The 27,331-nt window shown below is 40.6% G+C and overlaps 3 protein-coding genes across 9 annotated transcripts; 2 read left to right on the top strand and 1 right to left on the bottom strand.

Annotated features, from left to right (window-relative positions):
• The first annotated feature begins 179 nt into the window (after positions 1–179).
• On the top strand, positions 180–9,069 carry ttc5 (tetratricopeptide repeat domain 5). Of its 3 annotated transcripts, none has more exons than XM_017472338.3 (10): positions 180–271; positions 1,171–1,303; positions 3,239–3,450; positions 3,627–3,780; positions 4,587–4,678; positions 4,779–4,835; positions 5,181–5,327; positions 5,487–5,701; positions 5,855–5,999; positions 8,745–9,069. In XM_017472338.3, the coding sequence occupies exons 1-10, from the start codon at positions 269–271 to the stop codon at positions 8,862–8,864; spliced, it is 1,278 nt and encodes a 425-aa protein (XP_017327827.1). In that variant the 5' UTR covers positions 180–268; the 3' UTR covers positions 8,865–9,069. The 3 variants fall into 3 exon arrangements, with proteins under 3 accessions (XP_017327827.1, XP_017327825.2, XP_017327828.1); XM_017472336.3 differs by having other exon boundaries at positions 189–315; XM_017472339.3 differs by having other exon boundaries at positions 248–339.
• Position 9,070: 1 nt separating this feature from the next.
• On the bottom strand, positions 9,071–17,617 carry LOC108267864 (E3 ubiquitin-protein ligase CCNB1IP1). Of its 4 annotated transcripts, none has more exons than XM_017472342.3 (5): positions 17,526–17,617; positions 16,260–16,558; positions 14,323–14,469; positions 14,031–14,196; positions 9,071–9,858 (listed from the first exon to the last, which is right to left on the bottom strand). In XM_017472342.3, exons 2-5 carry the CDS (start codon positions 16,554–16,556, stop codon positions 9,692–9,694), a joined length of 777 nt encoding a protein of 258 aa, XP_017327831.1. In that variant the 5' UTR covers positions 16,557–16,558; positions 17,526–17,617; the 3' UTR covers positions 9,071–9,691. The 4 variants fall into 4 exon arrangements, with proteins under 4 accessions (XP_017327831.1, XP_017327830.1, XP_017327832.1 ...); XM_017472341.3 differs by lacking the exon at positions 17,526–17,617 and adding an exon at positions 17,281–17,471; XM_017472343.3 differs by lacking the exon at positions 17,526–17,617 and adding an exon at positions 16,880–16,983.
• On the top strand, positions 16,924–27,260 carry si:ch211-212k18.5 (sal-like protein 3). 2 transcript variants are annotated; one of them, XM_017472332.3, is made up of 4 exons: positions 16,954–17,039; positions 18,620–18,814; positions 22,472–25,770; positions 25,961–27,260. In XM_017472332.3, the coding sequence occupies exons 2-4, from the start codon at positions 18,739–18,741 to the stop codon at positions 26,201–26,203; spliced, it is 3,618 nt and encodes a 1,205-aa protein (XP_017327821.1). In that variant the 5' UTR covers positions 16,954–17,039; positions 18,620–18,738; the 3' UTR covers positions 26,204–27,260. The 2 variants fall into 2 exon arrangements, with proteins under 2 accessions (XP_053537353.1, XP_017327821.1); XM_053681378.1 differs by lacking the exon at positions 18,620–18,814 and having other exon boundaries at positions 16,924–17,039.
• Positions 27,261–27,331: the final 71 nt, after the last annotated feature.

The following is a 27,331-nucleotide window of genomic DNA, read 5'->3' as shown; positions in this document are numbered from 1 at the left end:
CGGTCTGACGGATTCTTAATATCGTTTTATTTAAATATGTGTAAGTGCTAATTTAATTTTAAGATCAAATTTAAGAACAAATCTCCCAAGTGAAAGCACGACATTATAAAACGGCGTGGTCTATTAAAACAGAGAAATGACAGTAAAAGTTGTCTATACGTTAACAAAACATCCTGGTGCATGTTGTTATCCTCCTGACCAGCAGGCGGAGTCGCAGTCTGGTGTTTCGGCTTCTTTTCCTGTGTAAAGATGGCTGAAGTTGATAACGATGGTGAGCATAAAACATCTGACAAAGACGATTTGCAAGTATTAAAGGTATGAATTCCGCATACATACGCTGTAAGTAGCTTGCTGGCATTCATATTTAAGATGAGGAAATCTAGACTGATAGCTAATTTGCTAGTTGAGGTAGTTGTGCAGTTGCTGTTTAGCCTCTCGTCTGTCACTATAACAACGAATACATGGCTTACTAGCAACACAAGCTGCTACAGGGATGTAGACACTGATGTGCTCAAGTCACTCATTATATTATATTATATAAATATATAATTTGATATGTTTAGTTTGTGTGTACTATGTACTGTACAATGTTGTTTCTGGAACACCTACACTGTATGGCCAAAAGTATGTGGACACCTGGCCACATCAAACACCCATAAGTGCTTGTTAAGCATCCCATTCCAGATTTAGTCCCCCTTTAAAAACCTCCACTCTTCTGGGAAGGCTTTCCATTTCATTTTGCAGCGAGACTGTGGGGATTTGAGTACATTCAGCCACAAGAGCATTAGTGAGGTCAGGCGAGGAGTGCAGTGGGCATTTCAGTTCATCCCAACAATCAAGTTCTTCCACACCACCCTTGGTAAACCATGTCTTTATGGACTTCACTTTGTGTACAGGAACGTCTTTGCACCCCTTCGTTCCAATAAAAGGACATCTTAATGCTGCAGCATACAAAGACGTCCTATACAATTGTGTGCTTCCAGCTTTTGCGGCAACAGTTTGGGGAAGGCTTACATACAGGTGGTGATGGTCAGGTGTCCAAAAACTTTTAGCTATATTGTGTATCTATCTGGAGTTGGAACATTATATTGTAGTATATAGAGTTAGAACAATATAAACTGAATTTAAGACGCTAAATTTTGCAAATGATACTTTTGTGATGTTTCTCAGGAACTCGTAGATGGACTCTATCACTTTAGGGATCACTATTTTGAGACGCACAGCGTGGAAGATGCCAGTAGAAAACAGAATGATGTTGCCGAAGAGATGAATAAGACATTGAAGAAGCTGGAGGAGAAGGAAGGTGAGTGTAATTTATACCCACAGATAACTATTTTGTGCAATCACATTATATATGTTGACTTTTTTGTTTATTGTTTTCCCAGACATGTGCTTCTCCTATTGGGGTGCTGTATCATCCTCTCTGTTATTTCATCCGGTTGATTTTTGATTATGCAAATACTACAAGACAGGACAAGCAGCAGAAATTGTGCTTACAATGGTTAACGATCTAAATTATCAGAGTATTTATACACAGCACATTATGTAGTCTTATAGGCCAATAAAGTACGATGAGATTTAAAATCTGTTTAATAGTGTCAATAGATAGGGGTAAGCTTGCATAGAAAGCGGGTATGGTTTAAGATTTCAGGTCTTATCTGACCGATCGTTATCAGTTCGTAGATGTAAATGGTGAATTCTCCATGCGTACTGAGGTTACTTTTGGAGTTCCACAGGGTTTCTGTTTTAGGCCCACTGCTCTTTACTTTATATATGCTACCCCTAGGTAAAATTATTCGTAAACATGGAATTAGCTTCCACTGTTATGCTGATGATACACAGTTGTATGTTTCAGCGAAGCCAGAGGACAGACAGAAGCTTAGTAAAGTTGAGGATTGTGTAAAGGACATTAGACATTGGATGTTAATTAACTTCCTTCTACTTAATTCTGATAAAACAGAAATACTTTTATTAGGCCCACGTGTAGCTAGAAGTATTCTTTCTGATCACATGGTTACTCTGGATGGTCTTTCTGTTTCATCATGTGCAGCAGTTAAAGACCTTGGAGTGATTATTGACTCCAGCCTATCATTTGATGCTCATGTAGATAATATTACTAGGATAGCCTTCTTTCATCTCAGAAATATTTCTAAAATAAGAAACATATTGTCACTACATGATGCGGAAATACTAGTTCATGCATTCGTCACCTCTAGATTAGATTACTGTAATGCCATACTGTCTGGATGTTCCAGTAGGAATATAAATAAGCTCCAATTAGTCCAGAATGCAGCTGCTAGAGTCCTAACTAGAACTAGAAGATACGACCATATCACACCGATATTATCAATACTGCATTGGCTCCCAGTAAAATCTCGCATTAATTATAAAATACTTTTATTAACCTATAAAGCACTAAATGGTCTCGCGCCACAATATCTAAGCGACCTTTTGGTTTTATATGATCCGCCACGCCTACTTAGATCAAAAGATGCAGGCTATCTGACGGTACCTCGAATAGTGAAGGCTACTGCAGGGGGAAGAGCTTTCTCTTATAGAGCCCCACAGTTATGGAACAGTCTTCCTATTAGTGTTCGGGACTCAGACACAGTCTCAGTGTTTAAGTCTAAGCTTAAAACATATTTGTTTACTCAAGCCTACCCTGACTAGATTCTGTTCTACTACTTCGCAGTCATAATTATCTTTTTTCTCCCTCTCTCCTTTCGCCGAGCCCCACACGAATTTATGGAGATACTAGAGATCCAGATCCTTTCTGCCTCTGGATGGAGCTCAAATCTTCTTTAATTCCAGACTGCTGGGACTACGGCTGCTCTTAACACCATACAGACTTCATATAAATCCATAATGAACTTTTTCACAATATCTGTTGTTACCCAGATGAGGATGGGTTCCCTTCTGAGTCGGGTTCCTCTCAAGGTTTCTTCCTCTTAAAACATCTTAGGGAGTTTTTCCTTGCCACCGTCGCCACTCAGTGGCTTGCTCAGTTGGGATAAATTCACACCTTTAATATCTGTATACCATGTTGATATTTCTGTAAAGCTGCTTTGAGACAATGTCTATTGTAAAAAGCGCTATACAAATAAAATTGAATTGAATTGAATTTACATGAGGATGTGGCCTAATATACTTCATTATGCAATTTTATGTTTGCATATTTCATGCAATACACAGATCAGAATTTAAATGCACATATATGTCCTCATCCTATGTTTTGCAGAACTCTACAAAAACAGCGCTCAGTTTTTGCTCCTGCGGGGCCGATGTCTGAACGTAGGTCCACAGTTCAGTCAGGTAGCAGAAGAGAACCTCTCAAAGGCAGTAAAACTGGAACCAGGCCTGGTGGAGGCGTGGAATACACTAGGGGAGCAGTACTGGAAGAAAGGTGACCTGATTGCTGCAAAGACCTGTTTTACTGGAGCGCTACAGCAAGTATGTGTGAGAGAGAAAACATGCATGAAGCAAAGTGGTTTTGAAAAATTGTAGGCAAATCTGTGAGATAAAACTAGATTCTCTTAACATAATGATTTTTCATTCCACTGTCAAATACGAGTGTTTGTCTGTGACTTTAGTGTTTTTGTACTGTGTGCACTGTATCACTTCTTCAGAGCAAAAATAAAGTGTCTTTGCGAAACCTCTCTATGGTGCTGAGGCAGTTGCCTCCAGAAGGGGGCGCACAGGAGCAAGGCAAGCGTATTATGGAGAGTGTGGATCTGTCTAGGCAGGCTGTGCAGCTGGATGTCACAGATGGAACATCCTGGTGTAAGTTTGTTACAATTTTATGGTCTAATGAATTATAGATGACTACCTTAAGTATAAATTTTTGATCTTTTATGCACACACACACAGTCTGTCTGTCTGTTTATCTATCATATATATATATATATATATATATATATATATATATGTATATATATATATATATATATATATATATATAAATATAACAAAAATGTGGAGGACATTTGACAAAAATGTTTGTATGTCAGTAAAGAAAGTAACACATTACATAATACACATAAAGAAGCCTGTTGGGTTTTACCTACAAAAACAGATGCAAGTGTGATAATCAAAGTCTCTAGAAGAACTTTGCCAGATTCTTCAAGTTGCTTAGAAAAATTTAGCAGCCAATTTCCTTATAAATCTGCACAAAATGTATCTGAGACTACTGATGCATTAAATATATATATATATATATATATATATATATATATATATATATATATATATATATATATATATATATATAAATAATAATGAAAAAACAGTGTTGTCATGTCAAGTATTGACTTTGCTTAGTTTATCACTGTTTATTGCTCCTCATAGATTTTTTTCTAGAAAAAGTTTAATTTCATAATTTATAAACACATCTTTGGTTACAGCATTTCTTTACATGTGCATAAGACTTTTGCACAGTGTGTGTGTGTAACATGATTGCCTTTAGCTTTACAATCAGACATTGATACTACGGTATCTGATAATGCTGTGTGAAAGGTTTGAATGAATAATAAATTATATAAGATGGCAAATTTATTCAGTAAAATTGAAATCAATCCTTTCCTGAGCAGACATCTTAGGGAATGCATACATCTCCTTGTTCTTCAGCAGTGGACAAAATCCTCAGATGTCTCAGCAAGCTCTTAGTGCCTATTCGCAAGCTGTGAGTAGACACAGACTGGATAGATTATTCAGAGGCCATTGTGTTTGGTATAGTTCGACTGATTATCTTGCTAATTGTATGTATTGTTTATTTGTTTCAGGAGAAAATTGACAAAGCATCTGCCTTAAATGCTGATCTGCACTTCAATCGTGCCACGGTAATTCTCTCTCTTTTTGTTGTGCTTTTTTCAAATTGAGGATTCATTTATTCAGATCAAGTCCAACCTACAAATTATAGCTTTGTGCTGCATAACAGAGCAAGGTTTTTGTGACACTATTTAGGTTGATTTGCCTCAAATTATTCAGTAAACATGCTGTAAACATTTTTTCCCCTCTAATTTTGGCTTTCCTAATTTTTCAGCTTATAGACTGTATTACAGCAGCTCATATACATATGCCAGTGTGAAATTGATTAATTGTAATTTCTTTCTTGAATTTTAAATCTGTTAGCATTGTGCAGACTTTGCTAACGTCAGCTTTTATGTCCTACTTTGCCACATTAGCTGTTCCAGTACGAGGAAATGTTCAGTTCAGCTTTGGCTGGATACAGTCGTGCTGCAGCTCTTGACCCAGGTTGGGAGGAAGCTACAGAAAGAGAGAGGCTTTTGCTGAAATACCTAGATCAAATAACTGGTCTAATGGAGAATAAGGTGAGTGCTGTTAAAATGTTGTATCATGATATAGAAAGCATTGTTTTTGTCAGTGATTTTATAGTAATTAGCAGCAGAATGCCATAAATGATGACTACTGAATGTGTATATACGAATTTGCAAGTGGTGTATAAGCTTGACCCTTTAAAATGTTACCAGGGGAAAGTAAAAGCACGTCGCCTGCGTAACATGCTCTCCTCCCTGAGCGTGTCTGCTTTGGGTCCGTGTGCCTCGCCTCAGTATCGCTCCCCGACAGGCCGCACTGGATGTCTGGAGCTCCGTAGTTTCGGTGCTCTTACGCACGGTCATAATACCGGTGTTGCAGCCATGGGAAAAGTCGTCTTCAGTCTGGCTACGGAGGGCCGCATGGCCTTGTGAGTGAATAAGTGAACAATTTACACGTGACTTTTTTCCCCTCAAGGTGTACTTAAGAAAATATTTTTTATTTCATTTTACAGTCCTTGCATGTTACCTGCAACCTTCAGTGTTGTGATATTGTGTATTAGTGATCTTTTTTGTCCTCACAGTACGTTTGGGATGGTAGATAGCGAGGAGACATGTTGTGTGGTCATGGTTTATAACATAGCTGATGGCTGGGGTGTGTTAATCGGAGATACAGTCGTCATTCCTGAACCAGAAGTGAAACGACACAGCATAACACACAGTGATAAGGTACATGCACTCATCACTCACTACTTGACACCTACTGATATTGTCTTATAGAGTGTTCAGCCACCATATATTATAAGCAAAAAAACTGTTAAAAAAAATCCATAAAGTACAACAGAACAACCATCTAGATGCAAATCTGCATTTGGCATAGTAAAATGCATCTTGTACCAGTACCAAATGTGTTCATGGCAGAAATGATTTGTCTAGTGATGCCCAGAAAAACATTATAAAAGGCAAAACTCACAGAGATTAAAAGGACAAAAGATGACACTGAGATGGTGAAAGAGCCATCATAAGTGCGGAATGCAGCTCGGCTATTGCAGTGTCGGCTCCCGCAGACACAGGCTAAATCTGCCTCCATTTATATGACATTACATTTGTACTAATTGGATGGCTAGTCTTAATCATCTTAATGTATGGATTTATTTCACTAAATGGTGGCACAATGGGTAGTGTTAGTAACTCACAGCTCCATGGTGGATCCTGGGCTCGGGTTACTGGCTATATGGAGTTTTGCATGTTCTCCCCACGTCTGTACGTTTCCTCCAGGTTCTCCAAAAACATGCTTGTAGGTGGACTGACTACAATGAATCGCCCTAGGTGTGAATGAGTGTGTGATACCCAGTGCCTCATGCCTAGTGTTTACCATAACACTGATTATGAAAAAGAGGTTACTGAAAATTAATGAATTTCACATTTTCTTTAAATGTATGTGTGTAATAAAGGAGCTATTTAACATTGAGAACGTAATTAGTAGATAAAATATATACAATTTCAGGCCAATTATATGTACATTATATCGTTATATGATTGTGAAGCCGATCAGTTAATTTCACATTAGTGAGCTATCATAAGGATTTATACATAATTAAATAAAAAAATCACATTTTTTTCTTAACAAACTGGATTTTCATGAATACCACATTGCAAAATATGCTCATGCAAATGCTCATGCAAAATATTTCCTAATAAATCTGTTTATATTTGTCAATTCAGTTTCAAAGTTAAAATTAAATTGCCCTCATTTCTGCAGTGGTATAAAAGCTTATTGCAAATAAATGTAAAAAGTAGTTAAGATTCGCGCTTTGATATTTAACCCAGTGTTTGACGAAATTTGGATTCAGCCACAAATTTTTCACGTCTGTGCATCACTGAAGTACAGCATACAGTGCCTGTCACGAATATTGGCACCCTTGCTAAATATGAGCAAAGAAGGTTTAATTGCTTAACCCTGTTCAAAAATTCACTAAAATACTCTGCTCTCAGGGATATCAAACAATTGCAAACACAACACAGGTGTGGAACAATTATTGGCACCCCTACGAATTCATATGAGAAAAATATATTTGAAGTATATTCTCATTTGATATTTTAATTTTTTTTTTAGTACGCCTGGGTGACTAGGAACAGAAAATTGTTCAGCCATGACTTCCTGTTTCACAGGGGTATAAATATGAGGTAACACACAGGCCAAATTCCCTTAGTCATTCATAACTATGGGTAAGAACAAGGAATATAGCTGTGATGTGCAGCAAAAGGTTGTTGAGCTTCACAAAATGGGAAGTGGCTATAAGAAAATAGCACAAGCATTGAAAATGCCCATTTCCACCATCTGAGCAATAATGAAGTTCCAGTCAACTGGAAATGTTATGAAACAACTTGGAATGTGTGTCTATATTGTCTCAGTGCACTGTGAGGAGGATGGTTCGAGTGGCCAAAAAATCTCCAAGGATCACAGCTGGAGAATTGCTGAAGTTCGTTATGTCTTGGGATCAGAAAGTTTCCAAAACTACAATCTGAATTCACCTACATCAGCACAAGTTGGTTGTAAAGGTTTCAAGAAAAAAGCCTCTACTTTCATCCAAAAACAAACTTTGGCATCTTCAGCTTGCCTTCAAATGGGATTGGGTTCTATTTTCAGATGAAACCAAAATAGATTTTTGGCAGTAAACACCAGAGGTGGTTCTGGGGCACAGAGAGAGGTAGCCATATGGAAAAGAACCTTATGCCTACAGTTAAATATGGTGGTGGCTCTTTAATGTTTTGGGGCTGTTTTTCTGCCAGAAGACCTGGACAAACTATTAGGATACATGGTATCATGGACTCTATCAAATATCAACAGATATTAAATGAAAACCTGACTGCCTCTGCCAGAAAACTTAACATGGGCCGTGGTTGGATCTTCTAGCAGGACAATGATCCAAAACATACATCAAAATCAACACAACAATGGTTTACTGATCACAAAATCAAGGTCCTGCCATGACCATTCCAGTCCCCTGACTAGAAACCATAGAAAACCTGTGGGGTGAACTGAAGAAGAGAGTCCACCAGCGTGGACTTCGAAATGTGAATGATCTGGAGAGATTCTGTATGGAGGAATGGTCTCAGATCCCTTGCCATTCTCCAACCTCATCAGGCATTGTAGGGGAAGACTCAGAGCTGTTATCTTGGCAAAGGCACAAAGTATTGACTAAAAGAGTCCCAATAATTGTTGTACACCAATATTTAACAACGATGATTTTTTGGATAAACCTGTTTTGTTCTGCAGTTTGATATCCATGAGAGCAGAGTATGTTTGTGAATTTTTTTAACAAAAGATCAAAAGGTTAAACAATAAAGACAATTTTTCACAGCCTTCTTTGCTCATATTTACCAAAGGTGCCAATATTAATGGAGGGCACTGTATGTTGTGTTTTTATATACAAGACCTGTCACTTATGTCTCTAACTCTTCTCCTTGCAGTCTTATGATTTCCGCAGTATACGTGTCGACTCTCCTCTCCTGCTTATTGTGAACGGAAAGAGACAAGCGATGCAAAGCCAAATAGCGACTTCAGTCAGTTACAAACCACACAGTGAATGAGCAATTTCAAAGAGAGCAGACAATGGAGTTGACCTTTTTCATTTTTAGTTGTACATAGTCTGTAACATTTTGTTTAGTCGAATTTATTTGTACATATTTATATAGTTTTTTTCCACTGATGTTGGTGGGTGTTTTTGTGAAAAAGTTTCAGATGCCTGATCCAGATCTGAGACAATAAAACTTTCCCATTGGTGCTCCTGAAATACTTAAGAATCTGTCATGTGTGATTTATAAGATGTGCTTTGAGTTTGCCAAATATACTTAAAATCTAACACACACAACATTCCTCAAACAAGTGGAGAAGAGTGGGCAGAGATTACATTAGACCTCTGAATTGAACCTTAATGTTTTCTACCTAGCTGTGTGACAAACTGACAATTGCCACCATCTATAATAATTATTACTTTCCACTGCCTAAAGTTTCTGCCCTCGCTTATTAAGAACATGGACAAAATTGCTGCAAGTGCTAAACTAGGCTACTTGCAGTCTCAACTGTATTATGCTGCACATAGCCCACACACACTGTAGCAACAGAGAGAAATAAAAGACAGCAGGGGAGAGAGAGAAGAATAGTCTTGAAAATAAAGTACACTCCTGCTTGAGTTAACATGAAATAATAAAAAAAAGTAAAAAAACCAACCTGTCATAAGATCATAAATTAGCAGCATACTTTGTTGACACCAGTCCAAACTACTTTATTATCTATAAACAACTTTGCAGTGAACACTGCAGGGAATTAAGTAATTTAACAGTCGCAAATTGTACATCAACATGTATGCCAAGAATATAACAGTGTAATGGAGAAAATACAGATGCATACCAAACCGTTAGTTTTTCTTTAGAAAGGAATGTCCTTTCTCTCTTGGTGGAGAGCTAAATTGGAAAAAGCTCTTGAAGCTCTCTGGTTCTAGGAAAGAAGGGAAGAGCTTGTCACTTTCTGGACCCACAGCTAAGAAAGGAGGAGTGGTGTGGGCAGAGCGCTGTCTAATTACTCCTGAAGGGAACAAGAGACCAACGTTAATCTTTAACAACCACATAAATGGTCTGATCTATATTACTTGTAAAGAATAAACTGGTCCAGTCTACTAACAATGCTGGGAAAGTATGTATAAAGATACTCCGAATAAAATATTGGATATGAATAGGATACTTAACCCTAAACGTATGGTTAAGAATGGGAGCAATGTATAAAAATGTTTTAGCCATTTATGAGCAAGTATTTAAGAATGCTTCTATGTTTCTCAACATATTCAGAGTAGTGAAATGTGGCAGCACTGAGACTGAAACACCTTAAACTTTTTTAAAAATCATATAATTAATCAGTAATCAAATATTTGTGCCACCGTACAGCTCCCCGGTTCAGTTCTGAGCTCAGGTTACTGTCTGTGCAGAGTTTCGCATGTCCGCCCTGTGTCCCAAAGCTATGCCAGTAGGTGGGCTGGCTACTGAAAATTGGCCGTAGATGCCAATGAGTGTGTAAATGTGTGTATGCATGGTGTCCTGCAATAGACTGGCATCCTATTTAGACTGTACTCCTGCCTCATGCCCAGTGTTCCCGGGATATGATATACTGCAACCCTCACAAAGTGATTAATGAAGGTTAATGAATGAATGAACATTGTAATAAGCATTGTAATAAAGGCATTAAAGTGAGGGTATATATACATACACTAACAGCACTTTATTAGGAACACTATACTAATACTGGATACGGCCTCCCATTGTTCTTAAAACCACTTCAGTTCTTTGTTGCATAGACTCCACAAGATGTTGGAAACATTCCTGTGAGATTCTGGTCCATGTTGACATGATCGCATCACACAATTAATGCAGATTTTTCAGGTGCACTTTCATGCTGTGAATCTCCCGCTCTACCACATCCCAAAGATCTTCTACTGGATTCAGACTTGGTGACTGGGAAGACCACTGAAGAACACTGAACTCATTGTCATGATCACAAAACCAGTTTGAGATGTTTGCTTTGTGACATGGTGTATTAACATGCTGGAAGCAGTCATTAGAAAATGGTAAAATATGATCATGAAGGGATGAACATGGTTAGCAACAATACTCAAATAGACTGTGGCATTTTAGCAACTGATTGGTATTAATGGGCCCAAAATGTACCAAGAAAACATTCCCCACACTATTACACCACCTCTACCAGCATGGACTGTTGACACAAGGCAGACTGGGTCCATAGATTCATGCTGTTGGTGCCAAATTCTGACCCTACCATCTGTGTGCCTCAGAAATAATCGAGATTCATCAGACCAAGCTACGTTTTTCCAGTCTTCAACTGTCCAGTTTTGGTGAGTCTGTGCCCACTGCAGCTTCAGATTTCTGTTCTTGGCTTATAGAAGAGGAACCTGACGAGATCTCCCGCTGTTGTAGCTCATCCACCTCAAGGTTCGACGTGTTGTACATTCTGAGATGCTTTTCTGTTCATCACAAGTGAGTGTTTATCTTAGTTACTGTAGCCTTTCTGTCAGTTTGAAACAGTCTGACCGTTCTCCATTGACCTCTCTCATCAACAAGGAGTTTCCAACCGCAGAACTGCCGCTCACTGGATGATTTTTTTCTGTTGTGTGTGAAAATCCCAGGAGATCAGCAGTTATAGAAATACTCAAACAAACTGTCTGGCATCAACAACCATGCCACAGTCAAAATCACTGATGATGTATTATTTTCCCCATTCCGATGATTGATGTGAACACTATCCGTAATTGCTGGCCTTTATCTGCTGATTTTATGCATTGCACTACTGCAGCACAATTGGCTGATTAGATAACTGCATGAATGAGTAGGTGTACACCTAATACAGTTCTGTATGAGTCTGTGTATGTATCTGTGTGTGTTACATTAGTTTAATGCATAACATGGAGGTAACAAATCATTCGAAGCAAAGCCTCTGCAGAGTGCATTAATATCGTATATACAGTATGTCACAAAAGTGAGTACACCCCTCACATTTTTGTAAATATTTGATTATATCTTATGATGTGACAACACTGAAGAAATGACACTTTGCTATAATGTAAAGTATTGAGTGTACAGCTTGTATAACAGTGTAAATTTGCTGTCCCCTCAAAATAACTCAACACACAGCCATTAATGTCTAAACCGCTGGCAACAAAAGTGAGTACACCCCTAAGTGAAAATGTCCAAATTGGGCCCAAAGTGTCAATATTTTGTGTAGGTACCATTATTTTCCAGCACTGCCTTAATCCTATTGGGCATGGAGTTCACCAGAGCTTCACAGGTTGCCACTGGAGTCCTCTTCCACTCCTCCATGACGACATCACGGAGCTGGTGGATGTTAGAGATCTTGTGCTCCTCCACCTTCCATTTGAGGTTGCCCCACAGATGCTCAATAGGGTTTAGGTCTGGAGACATGCTTGGCCAGTCCATCACCTTCACCCTCAGCTTCTTTAGCATGGCAGTGGTCGTCTTGGAGGTGTGTTTGGGGTCGTTATCATGCTGGAATACTGCATACTGATCATGCTCTGCTTCAGTATGTCACAGTACATGTTGGCATTCATGGTTCCCTCAATGAATAGACGTATGAGTGCTGCCAGCATTGCTGCAGAGGTTGAAGGGGTGGGGGGGGCAGCCTGGCAGTCCTCAGACCATACACCGCACACTGCATCAAATTGGTCTGCATGGCTCTCGTCCCAGAAGGAAGCCTCTTCTAAAGATGATGCACAAGAAAGTTCGCAAACAGTTTGCTGAAGACAAGCAGACTAAGGACATGGATTATGAGACCAAGATAAACTTATTTGCTTCAGATGGTGTCAAGTGTGTTTGGTGGCAACCAGGTGAGGAGTACAAAGACAAGTGTGTCTTGCCTACAGTCAAGCATGGTGGTGGGAGTGTCATGGTCTGGGGCTGCATGAGTGCTGCTGGCATTGGGGAGCTACAGTTCATTGAGGGAACCATGAATGCCAACATGTACTGTGACATACTGAAGCAAAGCATGATCAGTATACAGTATTTCAGCATGATAACGACCCCAAACACACCTCCAAGACGACCACTGCCTTGCTAAAGAAGCTGAGGGTGATGGTGATGGACTGGCCAAGCATGTCTCCAGAGCTAAACCCTATTGAGCATCTGTGGGGCATCCTCAAACGGAAGGTGGAGAAGCTCAAGGTCTCTAACATCCACCAGCTCTGTGATGTCGTCATGGAGGAGTGGAAGAGGACTCCAGTGGCAATCTGTGAAGCTCTGGTGAACTCCATGCCCGAGAGGGTTAAGGCAGTGCTGGAAAATAATGGTGGCCACGCAAAATATTGACACTTTGGGCCCAATTTGGACATTTTCACTTTGGGGTGTACTCACTTTTGTTGCCAGCGGTTTAGATATTAATGGCTGTGTATTGAGTTATTTTGAGGGGACAGCAAATTTACACTGTTACACAAACTGTACACTCACTACTTTACATTGTAGCAAAGTGTCATTTCTTCAGTGTTGTCACATGAAAAGATAGAATCAAATATTTACAAAAACGTGAGGGGTGTACTCACTTTTGTGACATACTGTGTAGGCTGTGTAGGCTGTGAAAAATTGTCTTTATTGTTTAAACTTTTGATCTTTTTGTTAATAAAATTCACAAAAATAATCTGCTCTCAATAAAGACAAATTTTCACAGCGTTCTATGATCATACTTAACAAGGGTGCCAATATTAGTGGTCACAAAATGAAATGTAACAGAAAAATGTTTGTATGTCAGTAAAGGAAACCAGCACAGCATATTAAGTGGTAAGAGACACTTTTCAGACAAAAAACAATGAAGGCTGCTGGGTTTTGCTACAAAAATAAGAAGCAAGTGTGACAGTCAAAGTCTCCAGAAGAACCGTAGCTGGTTCTGCAAGATGCTCAATAAAACTTACAGCTCACTTCATTATAAACTTGCACTAATTCTACCCGAGGCTACTTTATTTGTTTTTAAGCAAATGGTCGTCACACCAAATATTGCCTTTGTTTCATTTATTACTGTTTACTGCTCCTTATAGTGTTTTTTTAATGAAAAACATTTAATTTCATTATTTTTGAAGGCGTCTTTTTCTGTACAGCATTTCTTTGCATGTGCCTAAGACCTTTGCACAGTACTGTATATATATTTGCCTCTATTTGCCAGTCACTCCATCAAATCGTACCACTCACCAGATGGGAAAACATGGGCAGCCTGGTTCAGTCCGTCTTTGTCAGACGCCTCCATGGTGCGTAGCGTCACAGTCTCAAACAGCCCCTGAAGCTTCTGATACTGTCTGTTTCTCTTCACCAGAAGCTCTGAAACTTCACTATATTTTCGCTTATATTCCTCCAGCCTCTGGACACAGGAAGAGAAAATTTAGCCTAAACACTTAGTTCAGCAAAGCAATCGATCCTGATTCATGGTAACCAGCACACATAAAAATCTACTAGGATTAAAAGTACTCGTTGAAATAGCAATAACCTTATTGAGTGATGCAATCTCCTCTCGCATTGCATTCAGCTCATACTCTTTGGATTGGTTCTGCTGTGCCATCAACTTCTCCATTCGGCCAACTTGCACTTCTGCTCGAGACAAACTGTACTCCGTAAGCAACCTTTCTTGGTTTACCTGAAGCACATTAATCCAGAAGATTGTCAAGTAAGTGTTGGCTCACACGGCTGCACTTACACTCATTTCAAATAAATACTGTGAACAACTAAGCATTAAAACAGTTGGGTGCAAAGGTATTACTACTACAATGTTTCTCTGTGGAAAAAGGAAGACCTACGACTATTTGCAATTTATCTACAAAAATGACATTATAACACCGGCGTATTCTTCAAACACAACATACTGTACAAAACAAGACAAAAGTAAAATTGCTTGAAAAGACTCGAGTAGGAAGTCAAAGATGTGCCATAACACTCTCAGTCACGGAAACTGAACTGAAGACGGTCCTATGTGATATCTGACAGAGCTACTACACATTACAGACCTGTTACTAAATTCCTAGGCTTTATCATTTCATTGTGAAAATAAAATTTCACATCATTTTCCAGATCATCATTTTTTAAGCTTTCCAGACTTTATATATTTCAGTTTAGTGATAATTGTATTATCATTAACTGTATTGTGAAAAGAGAAAACATGAGATATTTTATATGTATATGTGTGTGTTATGGAAACAGTGTTAGTGCAGAAATTAAGATAATGTCCAAAGACCACACATTAAGAAACTTTATGTCTCTTGTGTTTTATTTTGACAACAGAATGCTTTTTGCAAAACATGTTTCTGGGTTCATTCTTTAGCTCGGGCTACTGTCTGTATGGAGTTTGGAGTACATAGAATATATAGAGTATATTATAACACATGGAGTATGTTCTCCGTGAGTCTATGTGGGTTCCCTCCAGGTTCTCTGTTTTCCTCCCACCTCCCAAAACATGCTGGTATGTAGGTGAATTGCATCTAAAATTGCCATTATGTGTGAATGTATGTATGCTTGGTGTGCTGTGATAGACTGGAGTCCGATCCAGCTTGTATTCCCATTCAGGGCCGACGGAGCAACTGGTATTTGACCTGGTAGTTTTCAATACAAACGTCTTTGATTTTGAAAACGGATTTTAAAATTAATGCTATCTAACTTTGTGAACTTTTTTGTTGTTGTTGCTGTAATAAGCTGCTTCAGGAGTAAAATGCAAAATGAAGGGTGGGGTCGAAACTACTCTGAAGTTCATTAAAAGGTGTGTTGTGCCCCGTTACTGTATTATAATCGGACCTTGGCTCCATATAGCAAGAAAAGCAAAATACACAGTTAGTCTGAATGTTTTGTTTTTTATAGATAAATGACAGTTGTACCTCTTCTCTCAGACAAAAAAGGGAACCTGGAGCCTATCCCAGGAGGCACGGGGCACAAGGCAGGGTACATCCTGGACTGCAGGGCACAAGCACACATACACATTCACACACCCACTACGGATACTTTGGACATGCCAATCAGCATAGCATGCATGTGTTTGGACTCGGGGAGGAAACCAGAGTACCCGGAGGAAACCCCCACAGCACTGCAAACTCCACACACACACACACACAGGGCAGCAGCGAAAATCGAACCCCCAGCCTTTTCGGTGTGAGGCAAACGTGCTAAACGCTAAGTTCGCCCCTGTTTCCACTTCATGTGGTGTGTTCCTGGGAGAAACTCTGGACCCAGCACAGCTCTTAGCAGGATTAAGCAGGTACTGAACATGAATGAATGAACGTTCTGGGTTTTCTTCTCTCCAGCTCTGAGTACATTTAAACTGTACATTTTTTTCCAGGTTTTCTAGAAATCAGTAAGAAATTAATGTATGGTTTTCCCACACATTTGATGTTTTATTTTGTGTGTACTCGGATGTAAGGTGATCTTGAATTCAAAGCGAACCTGGTATGTCCAAAAGGCCAGTGCTCGATGGCTGATATCCAGAATGGTCTCAGGTCGCAATCCTACCAAAACCATGGCCTTGTACTGCTCTGAAGGCGCCAGCTCAGTGCGCACGATGTCCAGTTTTCCTGACAGGGCAGAGGAGCAGGCAGGGCAGATGGCTGGAGTGCGGCTGAACTCACCGGAGCCGTGCCGATCACAGAAGACATGAGAGCAGGCCGTCACCCAGGCGAAGCCGCTCAACCTGCCTCGACACTTGGGGAAATTACAGATCAGGCTGTACTCATTCACGGACATGGCTAAACCAGGAGGAAACAAAAGAGACAGAGAGAAGAGCTGCGAGTTGAACTGAGATTAGCACCCAAGCTAGTCTGCGCCAAAGGGTTATTTTGAGGCTAGCTAGCTAAAATAGAAGAGTTTTGCTAGTCGCTGCTAGTAATATAAGACAATATATAACCAGATAATTAAACCTAACTCAACTAATACCGCTATATCGTGTGTAACTGACTCGTTTAATACATTTAAGGCACATAAGCCCTGTTCAGCAAGACACCATTACCTGACATTTCCAAAACTGTTAAATGGATATCAAATATTTGGCGCTTTCGTTAAGTATATACCTCATTATGCTACATTCACATGCGACCTGAATTGCAGTAAATGCTAGTTTCCGATCAACGTCGCACAAAATCATCTATTCCCGTGTGAGCTTGGGAAAGCATTGTGATCCTAAGTGTCTGGTTCTTCATAACCTTTTTGGTCACTGCGAAGGAACTGAAGGTTAGTGGTCGATGTCAATAATTTATTTATTTGTTTGTATTAACACAACGTGTAGTTGTCACTGATTAAAAATCAAAGACACGACTACAAATACACTTACACCTGTAAGCTTTTGCTTGTACATTTCTGCATTGCAGGGAAATGTTAGAAAGACACAAAAAGAAATAAATAAACCAGGACACTCAAACGGACAACATTAGCAGTGTACATGAACGCAAAGTTTTCGTATTGTAATTACAACCTGATGAGCAAGTGAAGGCAGCATTGATGTAGTACGTCTTTAATATGCGTGCGTGATAAGGACCCCGGCTGTGTTGTAAATGAGCTCGCGCGCTCTCTGGGCGGTCGGAGATTACGTGGCCTTTCAAACGTCTTGAAATTTTTGTATTTCAGCGTCACCTCCTACAACATCTTAAGCATCGTGCTTGCCTAGAGTTCACACACACACACCCTAAATAAACAGGCTAAAGAGATAGGTAAACTCACAGAGCTGCTTCAGGGGGTCTATGTACAAATTAGTTAGGATGGATATGTGTGTGCTGCATCTAATTAAAAATGGCTTTTCCCTTCATCACTCCTCCACGTGGTGTATGGGAATACAGGCGGGGTGAAAGGGAGGCATTGTGCAAGGCAGCAATGGATCCCGGGGTGCAGAAAGAAAGATGCTCACTCAACTGTGTCCAGGTCGCCTTTGTTGGAAATTCCCTTCCATTCACTGGCTTTTAAATAGAGCTCCGCATATGCGGACACACTGAGGATGTGACGGGAGGCCGGTTCTCCTAGAACTTCACTCAGTTATACAGGCACATGAGTGAACTGATTACAAGTATGAAGTATGTAACTCCTTAATCTTGCACATTTGCTTTCTAGTAATCGGATATTCATATCCTTATTATGATCAACGATCCATCACTGTGTCTCCCTTTGCATACATAACAACCCCCGCCCCTCCTCTCTGCTGAAGTTATTAGAATTATTTGAGTTACTCTCTCTATAAGTTCATCATTTGGGACATCATTCATTTGTTTGGTTGTGGTTGTTGTTTTTTTAATGGTGCTGGTGCTTCAAGGGCTGCTTACACTCATCGTCTTTTACACTTTGTTTTTGTTCGGAATTACAGAGTGGGATTAATTATATTAGTATAATTTTGCTTTCTGACAGTAAAGAGACTTGCCTTTAATTGCTTTGATGGTGTGAGAAATGCGATGCGAGGGATCAGGAGAGAAAAAGAGACGGTGTTCCATGCTATTGAAATGCAAATGTCAGTAAAGAACAAGGAGAGACTCTGTGTGTGTGTGTGTGTGTGTGTGTGTGTGTGTGTGTGTGTAGGGGTACATGCACAGCGTGCAAGTTTGAGAAAGAGGGGACTTGTTGAGGAAATAACACCACGCGCACTCGCCAGATCGCGCCGCAGCGGACGTCACGGTTTCTGCTGCGCGGTCCGCGCGCGCGTGTTAACTTTATTTGTTTTCCGAATAAAGTCTGCTGCATGCGCGACTTTACGTTGATGTCGCGCGAATTCGTCGTGTGCGGTGCTGAAGTTTTTTTTTTTTTTTTTTTTTTTTTTTTTTTTTGAATAGTCGCTTTCTCGACCGTTACCGTCGCTTTCATTGACTAATTCACGACAACGCGAGACCTCGAGGAGACCCGTTGACTCCGGCTGATGACCCCGTCACTCGTCGAGCTCAGGCCGTGAATAATGTCGCGCCGAAAGCAGAAACGACCGCAGCAGCTCGTTAACGCGGATCCGGGGGGCACGCGCCTGGCACCGCAAGGTGAGAGATTTATTATTGGCTTCTTACAGCCGCGCATGCAGTTTGAACTAAAGAGGTGCAAGGAATATAAATCAACGGGGTCATTGTTAGCTTTGCAGAGTTAGCTTTACACACATCCTATCTCTGATACAAAGCAGTTATTGACACGCATTGAGCGTTTTGATCGGTCGCCTGACTGTTCTCTGTATCTATGTAATACGTTATATCTAATTCTGCGGTCTACATCCGCAACGTTAGTCCGTATACAATAATGAGACCCCTAAAATCAACCTTTGACGAAGTTCAAAAACTATCCCTAAGTGAATGTTATGACTATGTTCCTGGAAAAACCTGCAGAAACCTAGAACCTACAAGCTCACTTTGGAGAACAACCTGATCAGTTGTTGTTTAACCATCAAAACTCGTTTTGAAGTTCCTGTAATGTTTCGGGAGAAGCTCTGAGATAACCAAATCAAAACGTTGCCAGAACGCTATGAACCCCCCCCCCCCCCCCCCCCCCGCCGCCGCCGCCCCCAAAAAAGTACAGCTACAAAAAAAAAAAAACTAACAACAAAATAAATAAACAAAGAAGAAGCAAACGCCAGCGTTGACTGTTTGCTGGGAAAATAGTATTTATTTAATACGTGCTTAAATTCATCCATTTGATGTGATAAGCTTGTACTGCTGTGTAGAGAAATTAAACTGGCGCTTCAGATGTTCACAGAGAGTGTGCACTTTACCTTAGTGTGGCCAACATGAACTTGTTTAAAGTTTGCTGCTAGAGCACACCTTTGATATTAGACGACATATCGGAGGCATGATACAGACCAGAACTCATAGTTGCTCCTCTTTTGCTCAGTACTACACAGGCACTATGGTTAATTAACATTAGTACATTAGTTCCATTATGGCCCATATTCAAGATGTGGTTATGGATATTTATTGGACAAGATATTGTATCACAATGTCTCATGACTGATCTCAAGTCTAAGCTCAACTATATTTGGCCATACAGGCTCTCTGGTTAGCAACAGAACTGTAATGGTTGTAATGTGGGATTCTGTTGTATGTAGTGAGTGGGGTCATTGTTCAAGAGATTCTGCTCAGATTTCTGCAGTGCATATGGTACCTGATCATCCTGTGGCTCAGTATTAGCTTAAGATTTGTTTTTGAAAGAAGACTGGAAGATATTTTTTATTGGTACTTGGAAAGAATAAATAAAAATGTCAGAAGGTTGGTTTTGACTATTTTATATCTATAGTCATTACTTTGACGTGCATCATTCAGGGGCCATAACTGTGTTATCTTTTTAATAGGACCAATTTTCCAAGAGACTTCCAGCATTCTCTGCTTGACTGCTGGGGGTCTTTTATTCATTTAGAAAACTTCACTATTCACTGTGAATAAGGTGCAGGCTATGGGGAGGGGAAGAATGGTTTTTTTGGGTAAAGATTAATCTCTTCTCTTTCTATTCTCTTTTTCCTCTCTCTTATTCTGTTCCCTTGAGCTCCCCTACTCTCTACTCAGTCAGTAAACCCCCCACCTCCCCTGTTTCTATTCACCACACACCCTTACTCAGTTGGGGGTTCCATTGGGAAGGATGCAGATGGGTAAAGAATTTCTCAGACATACAGAACTACTAAAGGTGTGCTTTGCCGATTCAGTGCACTTTCTTGACTTGGCCGACATGGTTTGAATTCGTTAATGTTAAGATGATTTTATTCATTGAGATTTTACAGGTGTGATGACATAACATTGCGTACAGTTATTCAAAGTGCACTGGAGAGTAAGGTAGTCTGTCACTCAGCTTTCCAATTCCCAACCCCCGTCTTTATTTTCTTTCTCTCTGCTGAAGATTCTGAAAGAATTTGACCTCTGGGCTCTAGAGGTCAGATTAACTGGCCAATCAGGGCATGAAGACAGTGCCCAAAACCCATAGTATAGTCTGACCTGTGACCTTGTGTCAGGGGAAGGATGAATGAAGAGATGAAAGACAGAACTGATGGAAAGAGTGCTAGGTTAAAAGGGTTATGGGTTGTTGTGGTGATACCCATTGTCCTCTACAATGTGTTGCCATAGCAGCAAGGTGGTCAGTGGCCTGTGGCAGGAGGGAAAAAAAAAGGTTGTTGTTAATCAGAGATTGTTTCTCCAATCTGTAAGTGGGGATACTTGTGAGCATAAAAAAGTTTTTTTTTTTGTTTTTTTTTTTAAATTCTAGTGATATACATAAATATATTTCACCATAAGAAAGGTGATACATAAACACCTTTAAAATGCACTTCACCAAACACCTACAGGATTCATCTGTAGCAATGTATCACAGTTACCAAAATGAAGACAAATGAATATATATGTAAATCACAAATTGTATGTGAAATTCTCTTGTATGAAAGTTTGTGAAAGTTTGCCTTACCTTAGTGTTTAAAACTAGATTTTCTCAGATCTATCTAACTTGTGTTTACAAAATGTGCTTAATATTTATATTCTAGGATATTGGTCGGGAACCTATGGCTCACGAGCCACATGCGGCTCTCAGCATTCATATCGTCGTTAAAAACACATTACTGGAGACAAGTTTCCTGCAGAAAATGCAAAGTCAGTTACAATTCCTTTGTTGTACACTATGCTGAAGTTAATGAAAAGTCAGTTTACAATAATATATTTCAAGTTGTTCCGGTCAGTGCACATACGTATGTAGTGCTGTGCGCACATGTCACGACACCAATCAACAGCAAACCACTAACGTTTCTATAGTAACCTCTCGTGCTTTGATTCAAGCAGCCGCCTAGCTAATTTGGGGAGATGGTGAAAAGAAAGAATTTGTGTCTGTAGTGACTGGACTGAAACATATGCTTTTACTGAAAGCTCAGGTGCTTTGCTGTGTCTAATTTGCACAGAAGGAATTGCCTCATTAAAAAAAATAATCCAATGTTAAGAGACATTTCGAAACCCACCAGGCAGATTTAAAGTACATGGTGAAAACCAAAGGAAGGTGTGCATGGAGCTCCAATGTAAACTGCATGCCAGACAGCAGCTGCAAGCGTGGACAGGTGCAACTGGAAGCCTTAGCTGGCTCATTGGAGATTGTAAGACAAGGAGAACTTTTTACTGACGGAGGATATGTAAAGTCATGCATGTTGAGTATGACAACTGAACTGTCTGCGGATTTCCCAAACAGGGAAAAAATCATTCAGAAAATAAAAAGACGTGCCCCTGTCAGCCAGAACAATGCATGACCACACTGTCATGATGGCACGTGAGATAGAGAGGGGAAAGGAGCATGGCTATAACTTTGGCAGATTTGTTTTTTCTTGCGCTGAATGAGTCTACAGACACACTCACAGAAACTCCATATATATATATATATATATTCCATATTGCAACATTACCTATTGTTTCTTGTATGTTTTTTTTGTTGTCTATGAGCCTACATAAACTTACTGTTATTGATATGTTATTGAAAAAGTGTGGGTTTTTTTTTATAATAGTAAAATAGTAGTTTTTGCAATGGTTCTTTGGAAAAAAAATGCATTTACTAAAAATTAAAAAAAGACACTTTGGTGGAAATAAAAGGTTCCATACCCCTGTTCCAGGACAATCTGACTCTGCAGTAAATGATGGTTGTTATGAGAAATGTGCACTGTTTAACTGCCATACGTCTATGTTATTGTTTTACAGATAATCAGTTGGCTGTGAAGTCACCATCCAACTCTCTTGCTTCAGAACCTACCTCATCTTCCTCATCATCTCCATCCCCCTCTTCCCTCCAAGACTGTCAACCTCCCCTTGCCCCAAGGCCATCACCTGGTGGCCTGCATGCCCCTTCCCTTCCTAATGAAAGTTCCTCCCCTCCACACTGGCCCAGCCATATTGTCCCCTACACCACATCTCTTCCCAATACCCATTCTTCTCTCTCCCCAGATTTTCCACACCCTTCTCTGTCTTCCCAGACTCACTCCCCTCCTCCTGTCCAGCAGAAGGCTTCCCACATTCCTGTACATCAGCCTCATTCTACTATATCCTCTCCTCAGATGGGTATCTCAGCCACAACCACCGGTTCATCCTCTGCATCCTCATCATCCGTCAATGCTATTCCACTTCCAAGGAGCCCAAATTCCACACAGCAAACCTCTTCCAGTCTACCAGAGGAGGTTCATGTGCCACCTACCCTGGCTGTGCTTTTAGAAGAACTTAGGGTGTTGCAACAGAGGCAGATACACCAAATGCAGATGACTGAGGAAATCTGCAGACAAGTGCTACGTTTGGGTGGAGTAATCACCAGCCAGGATACAGCATCTTTGGAAACCCCTCAAAGAACCTCTGAATCTCTCTCACCTTCTCTAACCACTTCAGGTCCTTCCCAAGCTACAGCCTCCTCCATACCCTCATCTATTGCAACACTAGTCCCAGAATCTGTTTCAAACCTCAACATCTGTAATACTAATGGGCACAAAGATTCATATTCCTCTTCATCATCCACACCATCTTCTTCTGCCTCATCTCTGGTGTCCTCAGGAGCTCCTGTGCTACCTCTTTCTTTGTCATTGGGTATTCCCCGTTACCTCCATGAAAAGTCCTCCAACACATCATTGAGCCAGACCAGTGCTGTTAGTTACCAAACTCCTTCTCTGCTCACTTCTAGCACCCAGGAGCAGCTGTCACTCAGCTCTGCTGTGGGAACTTCAGCTGGGTCATTGAGCACCTCAACAGGGCGCCAGCAGCATGTCTGTCGATTTTGTGGTAAGGTTCTAAGCAGTGACTCCTCCTTACAGATTCATCTGAGATCCCATACAGGTGAAAGGCCATACCAGTGTCCTGTCTGTCTCAGTCGCTTCACTACACGTGGGAATCTTAAAGCCCACTTTTTGCGCCACCGTGAGCAGAACCCAGAGCTATCACTTTCCCTACTCCCACCTGCTCTGTCAGAGCAGAACCAGTCAGGATCTGGGCTTGTGGCAGTACAGAGACGCAGGAAGCGCCGTGCAGAAGATGAAGAGCCTTTTGCAGTTAAAGGTAGTGTGAGTGTACCAGATGGCTTAGCCCTTGGTTTTTTATCTGGTTCATCTTCTCGTCTGTCTTCTTCCTCTCTGCCACTCCCTCCCAGTGTAGATTTGGCTCTCTTGTCCACTGCCCATTCCCTGCTACAGCTCAATCGTGCATCTGCTTCAACAGTGGCATCTGCTTCAGCTAGTATACAGTCTTCTTCTGCATCTACCACCCCCTCTTCATCTTCCTCTGCTATAACAAACCAGTTTAAAGGTGCTAAGCAACAGAGATTTGATGAAAATACCCCTCCACACTCCACCATACATCCCACTTCTCCATACTCCCAGCTGGCCCACCTCCCCAAGATCCTGTTTCCCTCGGGTCCCTCTCCCCATCACCTGGCCCTCTTGCGTCCTCCTCACCTTCCCTCCCCTCACCCCCAGCTCACTTTTCCCTTTTCCCCTTACCCCAAACCCCAATCCTCATCTCCCTCCTCCTCCTCTCCATCTTCTTCAACTGCTACTTCTGACACCTGCAAGCTCCAGAGACTAGCACAGAAGCTGGAGAAGCAGCCTCCATCAAAACCCTTCAATGAAGACCAGACTAATGGCAGTACTCAAGCCAATGATGTCTCCACCACCACAACCACTAATACTATCTCAGAGTACAGGAGGGAAATGATGACAGCCTTGGGTCTAAATCCTAATTCCAACAGTGATCTGAGCACCCAGAGCATCTGTGGAACAATTCCCTCCCTACCATCTCTGGTGCCTAACCAATGTGGAGTTTGTCTGCGTGTACTTAGTTGCCCTAGGGCACTTCGTCTTCATCAGGCCACTCACCTTGGTGAGCGTCCTTTTCCCTGCAAGCTTTGTGGTCGCTCCTTCTCCACTAAAGGAAGTCTAAGGGCTCATCTGGCCACCCATAGAGCACGTCCACCAAATACACGCACACAGAATTCCTGCCCACTCTGCCAGCGTAAATTCACTAATGCTGTGGTACTTCAGCATCACATTCGGATGCATCTAGGGGGTCAATTGCCACCAGAGGGCAATGGAGATCTGGGAACAGAGGACCAAGCTGATCAAATGGGCAGTGTTATACTGCCAAAGACCATCCAATCTCTTCCTCTTAATATGAGTATGAGTGTTTCTCCTATTGCTAGCACACTTCACTCAAGCACTGTTTCAAGACCTAGCACATCACCTGATGCAAAACAAGCAGAAAATTCTGATAAAGATGCCTCTGACACACCTATTAGTCAAGTAAATCTGATTACTGATCAAGTCTTGGAGAAGCAAGACCCCACAAGCCCATTTACCAGTGATGGCACATCTGCTAACTCCTGTGCTTTAGAAGAAGATCTTAACAGTGATGCTATCCCAAGCTGTGTTAATGATTATAGTCTCAGTGCTCTCAAAGCTCTTCATAACAAGTCTCAAACTTGTCCTGTAGTAAGTAAGGAGGATGAGGAGAACATTCCTCTTTCCCTCTGTACCAGAACCAGTTCCCAGGATTCTTTGCCCGACAGCAGAGATTTCACAGGACCTTCTCATCTGGTGGTCAGTGAGCCAAAATCCAACCCTCAGTCTGCTGCTCTTGATCTTTCACCAGCACTCACACCACCCTCCAGCCCATCCCATCAACCTAAGCCAGAGCTCAGAGGTACACAGAAGGCCATGCCTGTTAATGGAAAGGGCATGGATTTTGAGTTAAGTGAAGGAGGTGAATCATTGCCCTCATTAGATACTAATGGAGCACCAGAGGAGGAGAGTGAGAACATAATACCTAGGGATGCTCAAGATTCCAAGAGGAAGGAAGGGGTTATCAAACCTACAGAGATAAATCATGGAAACTGGGTTAAAGATGAAGGAGAAGTTGAAGTGACCCAACCAGATATTCCAGCGATTCCAGCCCAGCCTGCACGTTCCGAGAAGCCCTACAGATGTATGCACTGTGGCAAAGAGTATGCTAGCCGCAGTGGACTAAAGGTAAGGGTTCATCAACATGTCTGTATCTGCCATTGCAATGTGTTGAAGCTTGATTTGTAACACTTTCCATATAAAAACTATAACTTGTTATTCATTTAGGGCAGGTTTTGGAACTGAATAACAAAACGTAAGAGGTTGTTATTACACAGACATTGGGAAATTAACTGTGTGTGTGTGTGTGTGTTTTCAGGGACACATGAAAACCCATAGCGGAGGAGTGACCAATGAGCCGAATGCATCAGTTGTTCCACAGTCCTCAGAGGGAAATTATAAAGACACTATGGAGGCTAGTCCTAATGCTTCCAGTGGAAACCTGCAAGAAGGCAGGATAGAAAATGGGATGGAAAAGACTCCAGAAGAATTGTCAACAGAGGATTCACTGGCTACTGCTGGGTCAGCAGATGGAGGACAGGAACCTGAGGACAGGGCCTAAAAGAATGTAAAAGAATGCAGAGACATAATGTTTGCCAGTTTTTGTTCAAACATTTTTACTATTCTTGTTAGATGTAGCTCTTAAATCTGTGATATTGTAGAATAATAGCGATTCTGTTAACATGGTAATATTAGTGCCTTTTTTTGAAGATAAGGAAATATTGATGTACACAAAGCAAGTCCTTGATATCAGATATCAGCATTCTGAGAATCAGGATCAATGGTTGAAAAAAAATGTTGGTATTTTATAGTACAAATTGTACAATACGTTGATTTCTGACCTTTTACAATAGATATAATTCCAACATAAGTAAGATTATTTCAAGACAAAAAGGGTTTGCATATCCTATATCATCAACACTGGTCAGCTCTATAGAGGTGGACAAAAATGGAATCCCAAACTTTAATTTCTTTTCTTTAATGGTTTTTTTTTTTTTCCTCTCCCTTCACTGTAACCATAATGCTTCTGTATGTACTGGATGTTATTATCTGTAGCAGCACTGATTTCAAGATGTTTTAAAGTCTTTATTATGAGGATTTATTTCAGTGACGTTACACTGTAAAATTTTGTGAACCAGGTCTTATAACATGCATATAGTACGCTCTCAGTATGTCTTTGTATGCAATTATTTTCATTGGATTCATTACTCTAGCCCTAGTCCGTATTTTACTGTAGCATTGTCCAATATTGTCCAGGTGATGAAAGTTAGGACTAAGTTTTACACACTGGAGCAGCTTCAGTAAGCATGATTGACCTGAGCAATGATGAGAATGATGATTGTTAAGGTATATCTAAACTCTCTAGGCGGAGAGATGACCTGACCTGACCTGATCATGACTTTGTTTTCATTTATAGGCATTTAGTTGGTATGCCCAAATGGTCAATTATTTTCTCTTTTGAGTTACTCAAGAAAAATGCTGCCCTTTGTCAGTGGATTGCACTGAACTCTATTTTGCTCACTCGCTATTTTACGTTGTGTGTTGCCTTTTTTTTTACTTCATTGTCTTGAAGTCTTGAAGGTTAGGAATAAAAGCCGAATGAATGTCATTCAGATAAATACTTGTGTGATGTGCTTTTATGTGTGTGTGTAGTTGTGTGTAAACCTTGTAGCATACATGCCAAATATTG

Source organism: Ictalurus punctatus, chromosome 7 (assembly GCF_001660625.3).
Source record: "Ictalurus punctatus breed USDA103 chromosome 7, Coco_2.0, whole genome shotgun sequence".
Lineage (NCBI taxonomy): Eukaryota > Metazoa > Chordata > Actinopteri > Siluriformes > Ictaluridae > Ictalurus > Ictalurus punctatus.
This window is presented reverse-complemented; position numbering and strand designations above follow the sequence as displayed.

What these genes read in the sequence shown, in the direction of transcription:
- ttc5 (XM_017472336.3), top strand. Translation starts at nt 250, where the DNA reads ATGGCTGAAGTTGATAACGATGGTGAGCATAAAACATCTGACAAAGAC. An exon ending in TTAGTGCCTATTCGCAAGCT is followed by an intron (nt 4,679 to 4,778) that starts GTGAGTAGACAC and finishes TATTTGTTTCAG; the next exon opens with GAGAAAATTGACAAAGCATC. An exon ending in ACGGAGGGCCGCATGGCCTT is followed by an intron (nt 5,702 to 5,854) that starts GTGAGTGAATAA and finishes TTGTCCTCACAG; the next exon opens with TACGTTTGGGATGGTAGATA.
- si:ch211-212k18.5 (XM_017472332.3), top strand. Translation starts at nt 18,739, where the DNA reads ATGTCGCGCCGAAAGCAGAAACGACCGCAGCAGCTCGTTAACGCGGAT. An exon ending in CACGCGCCTGGCACCGCAAG is followed by an intron (nt 18,815 to 22,471) that starts GTGAGAGATTTA and finishes ATTGTTTTACAG; the next exon opens with ATAATCAGTTGGCTGTGAAG. An exon ending in CTAGCCGCAGTGGACTAAAG is followed by an intron (nt 25,771 to 25,960) that starts GTAAGGGTTCAT and finishes GTGTGTTTTCAG; the next exon opens with GGACACATGAAAACCCATAG.
- LOC108267864 (XM_017472340.2), bottom strand. An exon ending in TGGCCTTTTGGACATACCAG is followed by an intron (nt 14,470 to 16,259) that starts GTTCGCTTTGAA and finishes AATGTGCTTCAG; the next exon opens with GTAAACCAAGAAAGGTTGCT. An exon ending in TGCCCATGTTTTCCCATCTG is followed by an intron (nt 9,859 to 14,030) that starts GTGAGTGGTACG and finishes TGTTCCCTTCAG; the next exon opens with GAGTAATTAGACAGCGCTCT.